The sequence below is a fragment of the Melanerpes formicivorus genome, unplaced genomic scaffold (assembly GCF_026170545.1).
Source record: "Melanerpes formicivorus ecotype bairdi unplaced genomic scaffold, bMelFor1.0.p_v2 SCAF_85, whole genome shotgun sequence".
Lineage (NCBI taxonomy): Eukaryota > Metazoa > Chordata > Aves > Piciformes > Picidae > Melanerpes > Melanerpes formicivorus.
Window position 1 is genome coordinate 408,891 of NW_027142437.1, and position 13,457 is coordinate 422,347.

Below are 13,457 nucleotides of genomic sequence, written 5' to 3' on the forward strand. Positions count from 1 at the left end.
GACATCTTCTTCCTTGCTAATTCCAAACTGCAATTTCTAAGACAAGCTGGAAGGGTGAAAAACAGCAGCTTAAAACATTGCATTTCCCAGGCCAAGTAAAATCACAGAGAGCAATGAAAATGTTACTTGGAAGGGAGGGTCTGCTCGAATAGAATAGAATAGGATAGACCAGACCAGGTTGGAAGAGACCTTCAAGATCATCGTGTCCAACCCATCAACCAATCCAACCCACCCAAACAACTAACCCATGGCACCAAGCACCCCATCAAGTCTCCTCCTGAACACCTCCAGTGATGGTGACTCCACCACCTCCCCAGGCAGCCCATTCCAATGGGCAATCACTCTCTCTGTGTAAAACTTCCTCCTGACCTCCAGCCTGAACCTCCCCTGGCACAGCCTGAGACTGTGTCCTCTTGTTCTGGTGCTGGCTGCCTGGGAGAAGAGACCAACCTCTGCCTGTCTACAACCTCCCTTAAGGTAGTTGTAGACAGCAATAAGGTCACCCCTGAGTCTCCTCTTCTCCAGGCTAAGCAGCCCCAGCTCCCTCAGCCTCTCCTCACAGGGCTGTGTTCCAAACCCCTCACCAACTTCGTTGCCCTTCTCTGGACTCGTTCCAGCAAGTCAACCTCCTTCCTAAACTGAGGGGCCCAGAACTGGACACAGGACTCCAGGTGTGGCCTAACCAGTGCAGTGTACAGGGGCACAATGACCTCCCTGCTCCGGCTGGCCACACTCTTCCTGATGCAGGCCAGGATGCCATTGGCCCTCTTGGTTGCCTGGGCACACTGCAGGCTCATGTTCAGCCTACCATCAACCAGCACCCCCAGGTCCCTCTCTGCCTGGCTGCTCTCAGCCACTCTGACCCCAGCCTGTAGCACTGCATGGGGTTGCTGTGGCCAATGTGCAGCACCTGGCACTTGGATGTGTTCAATCTCCTGCCCTTGGACTCTGCCCATCTGTCCAGCCTGTCCAGGTCCCTCTGCAGAGCCTCTCTACCCTCCAGCAGATCAACTCCTGCCCCCAGCTTGGTGTCATCAGCAAATTTACTGATGATGGACTCAATGCCCTCATCCAGATCATCAATAAAGATGTTAAAGAGCACAGGGCCCAGCACTGATCCCTGGGGGACTCCACTACTGACTGGCCACCAGCTGGCTGTGGCACCATTCACCACCACTCTCTGGGCTTGGCCATCCAGCCTAACCTAACCCAGCTCAGAGTGCTGCTGTCCAAGCCATGGGCTGACAGCTTGGCCCTGCCTCTTAAAGGATGTAGAAGCTACAGAAGAAGTTGAAGTGTGGAAAGACACACAAGACAAAGAGGGCCTAGCAGTGGTCTTTTTTTGTTCAAAGGTGAGTATAAGTTCTATGAAGAGGCTCCCAGACAGCTGCAGTGCACAGGACTCAGAGCTGCAGCACACCATGCTGGCTAAGCAGGAGAGTAAAAGACTCACATGGTGCCATTCTTAACATATCAAAGGCTACAGCTTCAGCTTGCACTGGCAGATGGGAAGTTATTGCAGCTCACACCATCAGAGAAATCACTTCACCTGGCAGTCTGGTGTCAGACTCACAGACTCTCATGCTTAACAGTCTTTCAGCAGAGGAAGACAAATCTCAAGCTGCTTTCTGATAGGGAAAAATAAAGCTGTTCTGCAATTCAAGCAGCAAATAGTTTCCATTTATCCTAGAGCCTCTGACTGCAGAAAGACTCTTTGGGTCTGAATGAAATTTACACTATGACAGCAGCAGAGCAGGAGCTTAATTACAATGACAATATAACTCAATCTAGCCAATGTTCTCCTGTGCTGTGCTAAGATTTCCTAATGAATTTTTATGCTTGGATGAGGCCCAAGTAGGAAGCAAACCACACATTCCCAGCTTAGAGTGGCCTGATATGGGACTTCACCATCAAAAAAGTTGGACATGAAGCACAGCTGATGAAAAACTCAACATGAGCTGGCAATCTGCACTTGCAACCCAAAAGGCCAACTGTATCCTGGGCTGCATCAGAAGAAAGGAGCCCAGCAGGAGCAGTGAGGTGAGGCAACCAGCACCAGAACAATAGGACACAGTCTCAGGCTGCACCAGGGGAGGTTTAGGTTGGAGGTGAGGAGGAAGTTTTATACAGAGAGAGTGATTGCCCATTGGAATGGGCTGCCTGGGGAGGTGGTGGAGTCACCATCATTGGAGGTGTTCAGGAGGAGACTTGATGGGGTGCTTGGTGCCATGGGTTAGTTGTTTAGGTGGTGTTGGATGATAGGTTGGACATGATGATCTTGAAGGTCTCTTCCAACCTGGTCTATTCTATTCTATTCTATTCTATTCTATTCTATTCTATTCTATTCTATTCTATTCTATTCTATTCTATTCCATTCCATTCCATTCCATTCCATTCCATTCCATTCCATTCCATTCCATTCCATTCCATTCCATTCCATTCCATTCTTCCCCTCTGCTCTCAAGAGACCTCACCTGGAGCACTGCTTCCAGTTCTGGGGGCCCCCAGTAAAAGGACATTAAACTGTTGGAGCTGGTCCAGAGGAGGTCACAAAGAGGGATGAAGAACCTCCCCTACAGCAACAGCCTGCAAGAGTGTGGCCTTCCAGTACCTGAAAGTGGCCTACAAGAAAGCTGGGAAGGGACTTTTTACTAGGGCTTGTAGTGATAGGATGAAGGAATGCACTGAAGGAGGAGGGCAGATTTAGACTGGAGATGAGGAAGAAATTCTTTAATGCTGAGACACTGCAAATTTGCTGAGACACTGAGACAGTTACCCAGAGAGGTCACAGATGCCTCCTCCCTAGAGGCAAATTTACTGCTGATGGACTCAATGCCCTCATCCAGATTATCAATGAAGACGTTAAAGAGCACAGGGCCCAGCACTGATCCCTGGAGCACACCACTAGTGCCATGCTGCCAGCTGGCTGTGGCACCATTCACCACCACTCTCTGGGCTCAGCCTCCAGCCAGTTCCTAACCCAGCTCAGAGTGCTGCTGTCCAAGCCATGGGCTGACAGCTTGGCCAGCAGTTTGCTATGGGGGATGGTGTCAAAGGCCTTGCTGAGGTCCAGGTAGACTACATCCACAGCCTCCCCACATCCCCCAGGCGGGTCACCTGCTCGTAGAAGATCAGGTTGGTCAGGCAGGACCTGCCCTTCCTAAATCCATGCTGGCTGGGCCTGAGCCCTTGGCCATCCTGGAAGTGCTGTGTGATTGATGTGTCATTGACAAGCGGAACAGCTACTTACTCCGCAGTACCGATCGTCACTGAAGATCTGGGGGGGCAGGGGGTTGCCTTCTGCAGGCTGCTTGTCCTCAGGAATGTTTTTGTACATCCATTGTCTTTTCTCCTCTGACATTGTGATATCCACTTCTTCAAACTCGATACGATTGGCCTCCAGAAACCTCACCACATCTTGCTGCCTCTTCTTTATCTGGAGGAAAGGGGAGAAGCAACCAAAACCCAATGCTCAGAGCAAGTCCAGCACAACCCAGACAACACCCAAGAACATTCCCCCTCTCCCACCACACTTCTATGGGATGGAAGATCACAAACTACCTGAAAGGAGGTTGTGGAGAGGCTGCTGCTGGTCTCCTCTCCCAGGGGCTGTTTAGTCTGGAGAAGACTGAGAGGGGATCTAATAAATGTCTATAAATACCTGAGGGTTGGGGGTCAGGAGGGAGGGGACAGGCTCTGCTCACTTGCTCCCTGGGATAGGACAAGGAGCAATGGATATAAGCTGCAGCACAGGAGGTTCCACCTCAACTTGAGGAGGAACTTCTTCACTGTGAGGGTCACAGAACAGGCTGCCCGGAGAGGTTGTGGAGTCTCCTTGCCTGGAGACTTTCAAGCCCTGTCTGGATGCATTCCTGTGCAACCCGTGCTAGATTCTCTGGTCCTGCTCTGGCAGGGGGATAGAACTTGATTATCTTTGAAGGTCCCTTCCAACCCCTAACACCCTGTGATCCTGTAAACCCTTAACAGCTAGCTGTGCTTCAAGCAGATACACTCAGGTGAAGAGGACTTCTGCCCCAACAGAACTTTACATCAAGACAGCAGCTTTGGAAACAGAGGAAAGCTGCCTGGGTTCACTCAGCTAGGTCTGCTCTGTGTCCTCTTCAGTCCACACTGTACTTGATGCATCTGCTTAATGAAATCAAGAGGAGTGTGGTCAGCAGGTCAAGAGAGGTGGTTCTACACCTTTACTCTGCTCTTCTGAGACCCCACCTGAAATACTGCACCCAGTTCTGGTGTCCCCATCATAAGAAGGACATTGAAATATTGGAGTGATTCCAGGAGAGGGCCACAAGGATGATCCAAAGGCTGGAACACCTCTGCAGAGAGGATAGGCTGAGGGAGCTGTGGTTGTTCAGCCTAGAGAAGACTCCAAAGTGACTTTGTAGCTGCCTTCCAATACCTTCAGGGGATCCTACAGGAGGGCTGGAGAGGGACTTTTCAGGAGGGTGTCTAGAGATAGGAGAAGGGGGAATGGTTTGAAGCTGATGAAGAGTTAAGTTCAGACTGGATCTTAGGAAGAAGTTCTTCAGTATGAGGGTGATAGGACTCCTGCCCAGGGAGGCTGTGGGTGCCATGAAGCCCTGGAATGGGTTGTCCAGGGAGGTGGTTGAGGCCCCATCCCTGGAGGTATCACAGTATCACAGTACCACAGTATAACTTAGGTTGGAAAGGACCTCAAGGATCATTGAGTCCAACCTATCAACACAGACCCCATGACTAGACCATGGCTCCAAGTACCACATCCAATCTCCTCTTGAACACCTCCAGGGATGGGGACTCCACCACCTCCCTGGGTAGCACATCCCAATGACGAATGACTCTCTAGGTGAAGAACTTCCTCCTCACCTCGAGTCTAAACCTCCCCTGGTGCAGCTTGAGACTGTGTTTAAGCCCAGGCTGGCTGAGGCTCTGGCCAGGCTGATGTAGTGTGGGGTGTCCCTGGCCATGGCAGGGGGGTTGGAACTAGATGATCCTTGTGGTCCCTTCCAACCCTAACTGATACTATGATACTATGCCTCCTCCCTGGAGGTGTGCAAGACCAGGCTGGACGAGGCCTGGAGCAACCAAGTCTAGTTGAGAAGCATCCCTGCCCACAGCAGGGACTTTGGAGTAGATGATCTCTAAGGCCCCTTCCAACCTAAGCCATCCTGTGATTCTGTGATGAGTCCATGCCATTCTTTCAGAAAGGAACCAGAAGTTCCATGCTGTGTTTTCAAAGGAACTCTAAATCAGATGCTGTGGTTTTTATGGCTGTCATAACCAGTGTTAGCTGGGGGGGGAAAAATGAAATACATATATATAGTTTTAATAATCCTACAGCACTCCTGAAGTGTCAGCTGCTGACTGGCATCAAGCCCAGGGGGATGAATCATGCCAGTGGGTACCATATGACCTAGATACACTCTTGGGAAATTGGAGGAGTACTAAAATGCTTGTGCCAGTTCATAGAATCATAGAATGCATTGGGTTGGAAGGGACCTTTAAAGGTCATCAGGTCCAACTGCCCTGCAGCAAGCAAGGACCTCCCCAACTAGATCAGATTGCTTAGAGCCACAAAAAAAACCCCAACCAGTCACAAGTCTTGGAGGAAAAGCTGACAGAATAAATGTTTCTTTGAAAGAAGAGGGCAGCCACCCCGAGGTACTGCAAAGACCAGGCTCTTTAAAGCATCATAGAAGCAATGAGGTTGGAAAAGACCTCAGAGATCATCAAGTCCAACCTGTCACCCAACACCTCACACAGTTCCACGGTATCACCAAGGTTGGAAGAGACCTCAAAGATCATCAAGTCCAACCTGTCACCCAACACCTCACACACTTTCACAGTATCACCAAGGTTGAAAGAGACCTCCAAGATCATCAAGCCCAAACCATCACCACAGACCTCATGACTAAACCATGGCACCAAGTGCCACATCCAACCTCATGACTAACTAAACCATGGCTTCAACAAGTCCAAGTGCCAGGTGCTGCACTTTGGCCACAACAACCCCAGGCAGTGCTACAGGCTGGGGACAGGGTGGCTGGAGAGCAGCCAGGCAGAAAAGGACCTGGGGGTACTGGTTGACAGCAGCTGAACATGAGCCAGCAGTGTGCCCAGGTGGCCAAGGCAGCCAGTGGCATCCTGGCCTGCATCAGGAACAGTGTGGCCAGCAGGAGCAGGGAGGTCATTCTGCCCTGTGCTCAGCACCTCCAGGGATGGGGACTCCACCACCTCCCTGGGCACTTCCTGGTTGGGATTTTTAGTCACAGTTACTGTCTTGAAGTGTTGTTAGATGGAATCTTCTCATAGTCAGAGTTGCAGTAAAAGATAGAGAAGAGGAGACTCAGGGGAGACCTTCTTGCTCTCTACAACTACCTTAAGGGAGGTGTAGCCACATGAGGGGTTGGTCTCTTCTCCCAGGCAACCAGCACCAGAACAAGAGGACACAGTCTCAAGCTGTGCCAGGGGAAGTTTAGGCTGGAGGTGAGGAGAAAGTTCTTCCCAGCAAGAGAGATTGGCCTTTGGGATGTGCTGCCCAGGGAGGTGGTGGAGTCACTGTCCCTGGAGGTGAATGATTACTTTCTTTCTAAAGAAGTGGTCTGCACAGTACTTTTCCAGTGTCTTAGTCTATTTCCTTTTTCTTCCATCTAGTGGTGGGGGTTTTCAGGCCTATGTGCAAGAATCCCTTTTTCATGCAGAAGGTAGCTCCTACAACTGTCAGCAAGTCAGGCATCACCCACGACAGCAGAATCACTGCCTCATCATCACTGCTGGTATCAAAGGCAGCATCCCTTTTACTACCTCCCTAAAGACTGCAAAGACAAAACCTTCCACTGTCTTTCACCACAAACAGATGCAAGAGAGGCTCAAAGAGACAGAGAGTGAGGTTTTCTGAACATGAGTATTACAGCTGGAATATTGTGCCCAGTTCTGGGGCACTCAGTTCAAGAAGGACCTCAGGGAATTGCTTGAAGGAGTCCAGCACAGAGCCACAAAGATGATGGAGGGAGTGGAACATCTTCCTTACAAGAAGAGACTGAGGGAGCTGAGGGCTCTGTAGCTTGGAGAAGAGACTGAGAGGTGACCTCATTCATGTTGATAAAGGTGTAAAGAGGGAGTGCCAAGAGGCTGGAGCCAGGCTCTGCTGGTGGATGCCCAATGCCAGCACAAGGGGCAGTGGTGGAAGTTGAGGCATAGGAAGTTCCATAGAAACAGAAGGAAGAATTATTTCCCTCTGAAGGTGACAGAGCACTGGAAGAGGCTGCCCAGGGGGGTTGTGGAGTCTCATTCTCTGGAGACATTCAAAACCCACCTGGATGCATCCCTGCGTGATCAGGCATAGGTGATCCTGCTCTGGCAGGGGGCTTGGACTGGGTGATCTTTCGAGGTCCCTGAGCCTCCTCTTCTCCAGGCTAAGCAGCCCCAGCTGCCTCAGCCTCTCCTCACAGGGCTGTGCTCCAGACCCCTCCCCAGCTTTGTTGCCCTTCTCTGGACACCTTCCAGCATCTCAACATCTTTCTTGAACTGAGGGGTCACCTTACATTGGGAATGATCCCTGCCCTGCTGTAGCCACAGTCATGAACTGTTTGTGAGACTTTAAGTTAGCCTTGGCCAAAGCTGGCTGTGCTGGCAACCATTCTTCTAACAGCTTCACCACACCAGAGCACTCCCTTGCTAGGCCCAGCCCATGTACCTACACATGTCAATTTGCATCTGCTGTCTTCCAGTAGTCTCTACACCAGGCACAAGTTTAACTGCAACTTCACAGTATCACCAAGGTTGGAAAGGACCTCGAGGATCATCGAGTCCAACCTGTCACCACAGACCTCATGACTAGACCATGGCACCAAGTGCCACATCCAATCCCTTCCTGAACATCTCCAGGGATGGTGACTCCACCACCTCCCTGGGCAGCACATTCCAATGACCAATGACTCTCTCAGTGAAGAACTTTCTCCTTACCTCCAGCCTAAACCTCCCCTGGTGCAGCTTGAGACTGTGTCCTCTTGTTCTGGTGCTGGTTGCCTGGGAGCAGAGACCAACCCCTTCCCGGCTACAACCTCCCTTCAGGGAGTTGTAGACAGCAATGAGGTCACCCCTGAGCCTCCTCTTCTCCAGGCTAAACAATCCCAGCTCCCTCAGCCTCTCCTCACAGGGCTGTGCTCAAGGCCTCTCCCCAGCCTTGTTGCCCTTCTCTGGACACCTTCAAGTGTTTCGATGTCCTTCTTAAACTGAGGGGACCAGAACTGGACACAGGACTCAAGGTGTGGCCTAACCAATGCAGAGCACAGGGCACAATGACTTCCCTGCTCCTGCTGGCCACACTATTCCTAATGCAGGCCAGGATGCCATTGGCCTTCTTGGCCACCTGGGCACACTGCTGGCTCATGTTCAGGCAGCTGTCAATCAGCACCCCCAGGTCCCTCTCTGTTTGGTAGCTCTCAGCCACTCTGACCCCAGCCTGTAGCTCTGCATGGGATTGCCGTAGCCAAAGCACAGCTCCTGGCACTTGGACTTGTTGAATGACATCCTGTTGGACTCTGCCCATCTGTCCAGTCTGTCAAGGTCCCTCTGCAGAGCCTTTCTACCCTCTAACTGACCAACATCTGCTCCTAACTTGGTGTCATTTGCAAACTTGCCGATGACTGACTCGACCCCCTCATCCAGATCATCAATGAAGATGTTAAAGAGCACAGGGCCCAGCACTGATCCCTGGGGGATGCCACTGGTGCCTGGCTTCCAGTTGGATGTGGCACCATTCACCACCACTCTCTGGGCTCGGCCCTCCAGCCAGTTCCTAACCCAGCACAAAAAAAACCACTTAGAATTAACCAGATCCTTTTCCCAGGCAGCCAGTGACAGAAGGAGGGGATACAGTCTCAAGATGCACCAGGGGAAGTTTAGGCTGGAGGTGAGGAGAAATTTCTTCCCAGAAAGAGTAATTGGCCATTGGGATGTGCTGCCCAGGGAGGTGGTGGAGTCCCCACCCCTGGAGGTGTTCAAAAAGGGATTGGATGTGGCACTTGAAGCCATGGTTTAGTTAGTCATTAAGTGTTGGGTGATAGGTTGGGCTTGATGATCTCTGAGGTCTTTTCCAGCCTGGTTGATTCTATGATTAGTATCTTACTGTCTGCACCACGAGAATTCTCCCACAAACCCACACTTCCTAACCTCTCCTCTTCATCTGTGTCACACTAATGACGAGGTTGGAGTGAAACAACTTGTGGGTGGTGGGGTTTGGTTTGGGGTGGTTTTTTTTAGCCAGAAGCCTTGCAGTTCTGCCTGAGCTATCAGCTGTAGATGTGCCAGCTGCATAAATTTAAACAAAATGCCCTGGACATTTTTAGCCTGGAGAAAAAATGTAGCATCGTCTCCTCCCCTCAAGAGACTCGGTTCGAGCCTGCAAACAAGAGCAACAGTTACATTAACAACCCTATGAAATTATGCCTTGTTGTTTAAGATGGATGCTCAGAGCATCTGCCACAACAGAAGCCAGCTGATTATTCCCCAAGACAACCACAGGACCTTTGTCTTCCCCCACTACTGGATCTGTGCCGCAGGAGTGCGTCAGCCTCACAATCCTGCCTGCGGCTTTCGTCTGCGGGGACTCGGAACCCTAAACCCTTCCACATGAAACACTCAGCAAGGCCAACGTGGCACACAGAGCAGTGGCAGATCTCCCTTCCTCACTAGCCTAAGCAGAGGATCTGAGCTCCTGTCAGGAGCCCAGTGGAGAAAAATCCATCTGCACTTGGCAAACTGTGGAGGTGGACACAGGATCACAGGGTCAGAAGGGACCCAAAGAGATCCTCAAGTCCAACCCCCCTGCCAGAGCAGGACCATACAGTCTAGTTCAGGTCACACAGAAACACATCCAGGGGGGTCTTGAAAGTCTCCAAAGAAGGAGACTTGTGATGGTTTAACTACCTACTAGTCTTTGAAAATTGGCCCCACAGTTAATTAACTGCCTTCACTTGAAATATTTGCTTGCTTCCGTTCAGAATTCATCTCACTGCCAGCTTGGGAGTCCAGGCTGGAGCAAACTTTTAGCAAGATTAGATCACAACCTCCACTCAAAGTACACTGGAAGCTACTCATCACTTCCAACAGGGCACAATTTCCTTCTTTTCTCCCTTTCTAAACGGAATAGAATAGAATAGAATAGAATAGAATAGAATAGAATAGAATAGAATAGAATAGAATAGAATAGAATAGAATAGAATAGAATAGAATAGAATAGAATAGAATAGAATAGACCAGGTTGGAAGAGACCTTCAAGATCATCGTGTCCAACCCATCAACCAATCCAACCCACCTAAACAATTAACCCATGGCACCAAGCACCCCATCAAGTCTCCTCCTGAACACCTCCAGTGATGGTGACCCCACCACCTCCCTGGGCAGCACATCCCAATGACGAATGACTCTCTCAGTGAAGAACTTTCTCCTCACCTCCAGCCTAAACCTCCCCTGGCACAGCTTGAGACTGTGTCCTCTTGTTCTGGTGCTGGTTGCCTGGGAGAAGAGACCAACCCCTTCCTGGCTACAGCCTCCTTTCAGGTAGTTGTAGAGAGCAATAAGGTCACCCCTGAGCCTCCTCTTCTCCAGGCTAAACAATCCCAGCTCCCTCAGCCTCTCCTCACAGGGCTGTGCTCAAGGCCTCTCCCCAGCCTTGTTGCCCTTCTCACTCCTGACACCTGCCCTGTCTCCAGGACTGCAGGAGTCAGTTTCTCCGCTCGATGACTCAACTGAAAACTCAGCGTGCTGCATTTGGCAGGGGCACACCTTCACGGGGCAGTTTGAAGACACAGCTAAGCAGATCTCGCTGCTGGCTGTCTCTGAGATGACACAATGTTCCTCCCTCCTGCCAAGCAGCTCCTGCAGCTTTCCTTGCACAAGCACAATGCAGGAAGCGGGGGAACAAGGGAAGGAGCATCAGTCATGCCAGCACCACAGCCACACCAGTTCCGATCAGCAGCAAAACCCCACCCTAAGAAAAGGGCTCAGCAGAAGCTGAAGCACAACCTGCTCCAGGTATTTGAAGTATGAACTGCATAAACAGCCTCTGTGTTACACAAGCACAAGCTCCAGCTCACTCCCACAGCTGAAAATATGAACTGGGAGCCTCTGCCTTTACCAGTTCATGCAAACATCACCAAGGGGACCTCTGCAGTGTAAAAGGCAGATCTAACAGAGTTACTGCAGAGGATTACCAGTCTTCACTTCTTGTACAGATGAGGCTTAACACACTCCCAGAAAATGAGATACTCTGCTCTAACAAAGAGATGCAAGCCCTAACCACATCAAATGTAAAGAGGGTTACCTGCAAACCCACACATGCCTTCCTTGGGAAAGCATGGAGGAGGCATGGAGGGGGCAGAGTGGCTGAGAGCAGCCAGGCAGAGAGGGACCTGGGGGTGCTGGTTGATGGTAGGCTGAACATGAGCCTGCAGTGTGCCCAGGCAGCCAAGAAGGCCAATGGCATCCTGGCCTGCATCAGGAACAGTGTGGCCAGCAGGAGCAGGGAGGTCATTCTGCCCCTGGACACTGCACTGGTTAGGCCACACCTCGAGTCCTGTGTCCAGTTCTGGGCCCCTCAGGTTAGGAAGGAGGTTGACTTGCTGGAACGAGTCCAGAGAAGGGCAATGAAGCTGGGGAGGGATTAGGAACACAGCCCTGTGAGGAGAGGCTGAGGGAGCTTGGGTTGCTTAGCCTGGAGAAGAGGAGACTCAGGGGTGATCTTCTTGCTGCCTACAATTACCTGAAGGGAGGTTGTAGACAGGCAGAAGTTGGTCTCTTCTCCCAGGGAGCCAGTACCAGAACAAGAGGACACAGTCTCAGGCTGTGACAGGGGAGGTTCAGGTTGGATGTTAGGAAGAAGTTCTATACAGAGAGAGTGATTGCCCATTGGAATGGGCTGCCTGGGGAGGTGGTGGAGTCACCATCACTGGAGGTGTTCAGGAGGTGACTTGATGGGGTGCTTGGTGCCATGGGTTAGTTGATTAGGTGGGGTTGGATTGGTTGATGGGTTGGACACGATGATCTTGAAGGTCTCTTCCAACCTGGTTTGGTTTATTCTAAGTAAAGGTTTATTCTAAATATAGGTCAAGAAGTCTGGTACAAAGGTTTATTCTAAATACAGACACACCAAGCAACATCTGTGTTCCTCTGTTCCCACTGTGCTTCTGCTTCCACACAGAGGCAATGAAAAACAATCTCACACTTTCACAAGGCTGACATGCAAATCCCTCAAGGTCTTGTTACATTTACAACCTGCAGCAACAGAGACTTTCTGCCAAATTTCTCCCTTTGTCTGGTTTAGGGAAGGAATGAACCCTGGCAACTTTTAGTGCACAGAGGTGGCAGTGATCAGGACAGAGCCTTTATAAAGGTTCCCATCATGGTACATTAGAGGTTGGAAAGGACCCAAAGAGATCATCAGGTCCAACCTCCCCTGCCAGAGCAGCATCACCCAGGGTAATCTGCACAGGAATGCATCCAGGTGGGGTTGGAAAGTCTCCAGAGAAGGAGACTCCACAACCGCTCTGGGCAGCCTGCTCCAGGGCTCTGTCACCCTCACTGTAAAGAAGTTTCTCCTCATGTTAATTCGTTGTTCTTGGTGCTGGAAAACACAATTCAGCTATGTACCTAGGGAAAAAAGAAGATCAGAAGCTGTGTGAAGTGGAGGAGGGTAGTAAAGTGGAAACTTTAAAAGTGAAAAAAAGACAAATCCACATTGCATAACTCTTCCCAACAGCACTGCAAGGGGCTGGCTACAGGCTGTAGCCATGTGAGAGATCAGAGCACTGCTTACATAGAATCACAGAATTTTTAGGGCTGGAGGGGACCACAAGGCTCAGCCACTTCCAACCCCCCTGCCATGGGCAGGGACACCTCACACTACAGCAGGTTGCTCACAGCCACATCCAGCCTGGCTGCAAACACCTCCAGGCATGAGGCTTCCACTACCTCCCTGGGCAACCTGTGCCAGGCTCTCACCACCCTCATGGGGAAAAAATTCCTGACATCCAGTATGAATCTACCCATTTCCAGGTTTTTTTTCCATTCCCCCTATTCCTATCACTCCCTGGCACCCTCAAAAGTCCCTCCCCAGCTTTCTTGTAGCCCCCTTCAAATACTGGAAGGCAACAATAAGGTCTCCTTGGAGCATTCTCTTCTCCAGACTGAACAGCCCCAACTCTTTCAGTCTGTCTCCATAGGAGAGGATCATCCTCTGCTCATCCTCCTGGCCCTTCTCTAGACACCTTCCAGCACCTCCAGATCCTTCCTGTAACAGGGGCTCCAGAACTGGAGGCAGTGCTCCAGGTGGGGTCTCAGCAGAGCAGAGCAGAGGGGGAGAATCACCTCCCTCACCCTGCTGGCTGTGCTTCTCTTGATGGAGGCCAGGATGTGATTGCAAAAATGCAGCCTCCTCAGACCTCCATATAGATAAA

At 50.9% G+C, this 13,457-nt stretch overlaps 1 protein-coding gene across 1 annotated transcript in view; it reads right to left on the reverse strand.

Annotated features, from left to right (window-relative positions):
• Window positions 1-13,457, reverse strand: part of SH3BGRL2 (SH3 domain binding glutamate rich protein like 2) — a 96,866-nt gene that overhangs the window by 19,883 nt on the left and 63,526 nt on the right. Inside the window, exon 5 of the mRNA XM_068165183.1 lies at window positions 3,251-3,436. Within this exon, the coding sequence (XP_068021284.1) occupies window positions 3,251-3,436 (186 nt within the window). The remainder of the gene's footprint in view (window positions 1-3,250; window positions 3,437-13,457) is intronic.